Consider the following 5,000-nt stretch of genomic DNA (forward strand, 5'->3'; position numbering starts at 1 on the left):
TTAACACACGTCAACATAGAACACCCAAGTCCAAGCTGTTAACACACGTCAACATAGAACACCCAAGTCCAAGCTGTTAACACACGTCAACATAGAACACCCAAGTCCAAGCTGTTAACACACGTCAACATAGAACACCCAAGTCCAAGCTGTTAACACACGTCAACATAGAACACCCAAGTCCAAGCTGTTAACACACGTCAACATAGAACACCAAGTCCAAGCTGTTAACACACGTCAACATAGAACACCCAAGTCCAAGCTGTTAACACACGTCAACATAGAACACCAAGTCCAAGCTGTTAACACACGTCAACATAGAACACCAAGTCCAAGCTGTTAACACACGTCAACATAGAACACCAAGTCCAAGCTGTTAACACACGTCAACATAGAACACCCAAGTCCAAGCTGTTAACACACGTCAACATAGAACACCCAAGTCCAAGCTGTTAACACACGTCAACATAGAACACCCAAGTCCAAGCTGTTAACACACGTCAACATAGAACACCCAAGTCCAAGCTGTTAACACACGTCAACATAGAACACCCAAGTCCAAGCTGTTAACACACGTCAACATAGAACACCCAAGTCCAAGCTGTTAACACACGTCAACATAGAACACCCAAGTCCAAGCTGTTAACACACGTCAACATAGAACACCAAGTCCAAGCTGTTAACACACGTCAACAAAGAACACCAAGTCCAAGCTGTTAACACACGTCAACATAGAACACCCAAGTCCAAGCTGTTAACACACCTGCTTGTCTGGGTGGGCTGAGGTTAGAAGGGCAGGTCTGATGATATACCGCTCCTTCCCACATGGCACCACTCACACACACTCAACCGTGGTCACCCACTCGTAGTGAATCACCACACACACATAACAACATTACACACATCACATTCACACAGGAGCACACACATTTGATCTGATACGTGTTTCACTCAGTAGGAGTGAATATCCAACGGAATATTACGAGAGGCTCTGGAGCTCCCTAATAGAGCAAAACCTGTTTTGGATTCAGAAATAAAGTATCATATATGCTCCTTCTTAGTTCATTGTCGAACATTCTACATTCTTTCCCCGTAGTCCAAACAAAGACACCTAAAGATCAACCCCCTTTCACATCCTCCTCTCTGTCTCACTCTCTCTCTGTCTCTTTCTCTCTCTCTCTCTCTTTCTCTGTCTCTCTTTTTCTCTCTCTGTGTCTCTCTCTCTGTCTCTTTCTGTCTCTGTCCATCTCACCCTCTCAGCCTTTACAACTTCAAGACCATGGAGAACGCTGTGTCCCCAAACGTGGCCCTCACACCCCCACCCCTGACAAAGGCAGGGCCCCTGTCGCCGTCCGTGCCTAGCACCTCCCACCCCAGTGCCGGCAAGGCCCCAGGAAAGGGGGCCAGCCCCATATCCAGGACCCGGAAGAGGAGGGCCACAGGGGAGCTCCCGCACCCAAGCCACGAGCCCCCCTGCTCCCCTTCGCCTGCAGCCAGCAAGCTCCCACCCCAGGAGAACAAGGACTCAGAAGTGGAGATCGAGGTGGAGAGCCGAGAGGAATGTGAGTAACTCAGAAACATGTTATGTTTGAAGTGAAAACCTCTGACAAAACGTAACCGTACACATTCTCTCCTCTCTTTCCCCAGTCACATCGTCCCTGTCCTCCCTCTCCTCCCCAACCTTCACCTCCTCCAGCTCTGCCAAGGACATAAGCTCGCCCAGCGCCCAGGTCCCAGTGTGTACGGTGACGTCGGCGGTGTTGATCCCAGAGGACGGCCCTCTTGCTGGGGTAGCAGCAGCAGCAATGGCGGTGGTGTTGGCCCCTGAGGGCCCCGGGCCGGGGGGTCTGGAATCAGAGTTGGAGATCCTGAGGCAGGCGCTGGACAGCGGGCTGGACTCCAAGGAGTCTAAGGAGAAGTTTCTGCATGAGATCGTCAAGATGCGGGTGAAGCAGGAGGAGAAGCTGGGCTCAGCCCTGCAGGCCAAACGCAGCCTTCAACAGGTACAGAGACCCATCAATCAACTATCCTATACAGCAATTCACAAATATATAATCAAATATCTATGAATAGGTATAAAATATACATTCATGCATTGCAAAGAAAGGCTGATAAATTATTATTGTGTGCTGGGGCACCACTAATGCCTAGGCTTTAGCCCTGTTTTTACTAATGCCTAGTCTTTAGCCCTGTTTTTACTAATGCCTAGGCTTTAGCCCTGTTTTTACTAATGCCTAGGCTTAGCCCTGTTTTTACTAATGCCTAGTCTTTAGCCCTGTTTTTTTTAACTAATGCCTAGTCTTTAGCCCTGTTTTTACTAATGCCTAGTCTTTAGCCCTGTTTTTTTACTAATGCCTAGTCTTTAGCCCTGTTTTTACTAATGCCTAGTCTTTAGCCCTGTTTTTTTTTACTAATGCCTAGTCTTTAGCCCTGTTTTTTACTAATGCCTAGGCTTTAGCCCTGTTTTTCTTACTAATGCCTAGTCTTTAGCCCTGTTTTTACTAATGCCTAGGCTTTAGCCCTGTTTTTACTAATGCCTAGGCTTAGCCCTGTTTTTACTAATGCCTAGTCTTTAGCCCTGTTTTTACTAATGCCTAGGCTTTAGCCCTGTTTTTACTAATGCCTAGGCTGAGCCCTGTTTTTACTAATGCCTAGTCTTTAGCCCTGTTTTTTTTTACTAATGCCTAGTCTTTAGCCCTGTTTTTACTAATGCCTAGTCTTTAGCCCTGTTTTTTTTACTAATGCCTAGTCTTTAGCCCTGTTTTTACTAATGCCTAGTCTTTAGCCCTGTTTTTTTTTTACTAATGCCTAGTCTTTAGCCCTGTTTTTTTACTAATGCCTAGGCTTTAGCCCTGTTTTTTACTAATGCCTAGTCTTTAGCCCTGTTTTTACTAATGCCTAGGCTTTAGCCCTGTTTTTACTAATGCCTAGGCTTAGCCCTGTTTTTTTACTAATGCCTAGGCTTAGCCCTGTTTTTACTAATGCCTAGTCTTTAGCCCTGTTTTTTTTTACTAATGCCTAGTCTTTAGCCCTGTTTTTTTTACTAATGCCTAGTCTTTAGCCCTGTTTTTTACTAATGCCTAGTCTTTAGCCCTGTTTTTTACTAATGCCTAGTCTTTAGCCCTGTTTTTTTACTAATGCCTAGGCTTTAGCCCTGTTTTTACTAATGCCTAGGCTTTAGCCCTGTTTTTTTACTAATGCCTAGTCTTTAGCCCTGTTTTTTTACTAATGCCTAGTCTTTAGCCCTGTTTTTTTTTACTAATGCCTAGGCTTTAGCCCTGTTTTTACTAATGCCTAGGCTTTAGCCCTGTTTTTTTACTAATGCCTAGTCTTTAGCCCTGTTTTTTTACTAATGCCTAGTCTTTAGCCCTGTTTTTTACTAATGCCTAGTCTTTTTTAGCCCTGTTTTTTTTACTAATGCCTAGGCTTTAGCCCTGTTTTTTTACTTGCCTAGTCTTTAGCCCTGTTTTTTTTACTAATGCCTAGTCTTTAGCCCTGTTTTTTTACTAATGCCTAGGCTTTAGCCCTGTTTTTTTTACTAATGCCTAGTCTTTAGTTTTTTTACTAATGCCTAGTCTTTAGCCCTGTTTTTTTACTAATGCCTAGTCTTTAGCCCTGTTTTTTGCCTAGGCTTTAATGCCTAGTCTTTAGCCCTGTTTTTTTACTAATGCCTAGTCTTTAGCCCTGTTTTTTTTTACTAATGCCTAGTTTTAGCCCTGTTTTTTTACTAATGCCTAGTCTTTAGCCCTGTTTTTTTACTAATGCCTAGTCTTTAGCCCTGTTTTTTTACCTAGTCTTTAGCCCTGTTTTTTTACTAATGCCTAGTCTTTAGCCCTGTTTTTTTACTAATGCCTAGTCTTTAGCCCTGTTTTTACTAATGCCTAGGCTTTAGTCTTTAGTCTTTAGCCCTGTTTTTTTTTTTTGACTAATGCCTAGTCTTTAGCCCTGTTTTTATGCCTACTAATGCCTAGTCTTTAGCCCTGTTTTTTTACTAATGCCTAGTCTTTAGCCCTGTTTTTTTTTTTTACTAATGCCTAGTCTTTAGCCCTGTTTTTACTAATGCCTAGGCTTTAGCCCTGTTTTTACTAATGCCTAGGCTTTAGCCCTGTTTTTTTACTAATGCCTAGTCTTTAGCCCTGTTTTTTTACTAATGCCTAGTCTTTAGCCCTGTTTTTTTACTAATGCCTAGTCTTTAGCCCTGTTTTTACTAATGCCTAGGCTTTAGCCCTGTTTTTTTACTAATGCCTAGTCTTTAGCCCTGTTTTTTTACTAATGCCTAGTCTTTAGCCCTGTTTTTTTTTAGTCTTTAGCCCTGTTTTTACTAATGCCTAGTCTTTAGCCCTGTTTTTTTACTAATGCCTAGTCTTTAGCCCTTTTTTTTAATGCCTAGTCTTTACTAATGCCTAGGCTTTAGCCCTGTTTTTTTACTAATGCCTAGGCTTTAGCCCTTTTTTACTAATGCCTAGTCTTTAGCCCTGTTTTTTTACTAATGCCTAGTCTTAGCCCTGTTTTTTTTACTAATGCCTAGTCTTTAGCCCTGTTTTTTTTACTAATGCCTAGGCTTTAGCCCTGTTTTTACTAATGCCTAGTCTTTAGCCCTGTTTTTTTTACTAATGCCTAGTCTTTAGCCCTGTTTTTTTACTAATGCCTAGTCTTTAGCCCTGTTTTTTTTTACTAATGCCTAGTCTTTAGCCCTGTTTTTTTACTAATGCCTAGGCTTTAGCCCTGTTTTTTACTAATGCCTAGTCTTTAGCCCTGTTTTTTTACTAATGCCTAGTCTTTAGCCCTGTTTTTTTACTAATGCCTAGTCTTAGCCCTGTTTTTACTAATGCCTAGGCTTTAGCCCTGTTTTTTTTACTAATGCCTAGTCTTTAGCCCTGTTTTTTTACTAATGCCTAGTCTTTAGCCCTGTTTTTTTTTACTAATGCCTAGTCTTTAGCCCTGTTTTTTTTTTTACTAATGCCTAGTCTTTAGCCCTGTTTTTTTACTAATGCCTAGGC

General features: G+C 42.3%; 1 protein-coding gene across 1 annotated transcript in view; it reads left to right on the forward strand.

Annotated features, from left to right (window-relative positions):
* LOC124032351 (ski oncogene-like) overlaps positions 1-5,000 on the forward strand; it is a 103,600-nt gene that overhangs the window by 90,879 nt on the left and 7,721 nt on the right. The window contains exons 3-4 of the mRNA XM_046344689.1: positions 1,261-1,562; positions 1,648-2,003. Of these exons, the coding sequence (XP_046200645.1) occupies positions 1,261-1,562; positions 1,648-2,003 (658 nt within the window). The remainder of the gene's footprint in view (positions 1-1,260; positions 1,563-1,647; positions 2,004-5,000) is intronic.

Source organism: Oncorhynchus gorbuscha, linkage group LG03, assembly GCF_021184085.1.
Source record: "Oncorhynchus gorbuscha isolate QuinsamMale2020 ecotype Even-year linkage group LG03, OgorEven_v1.0, whole genome shotgun sequence".
Lineage (NCBI taxonomy): Eukaryota > Metazoa > Chordata > Actinopteri > Salmoniformes > Salmonidae > Oncorhynchus > Oncorhynchus gorbuscha.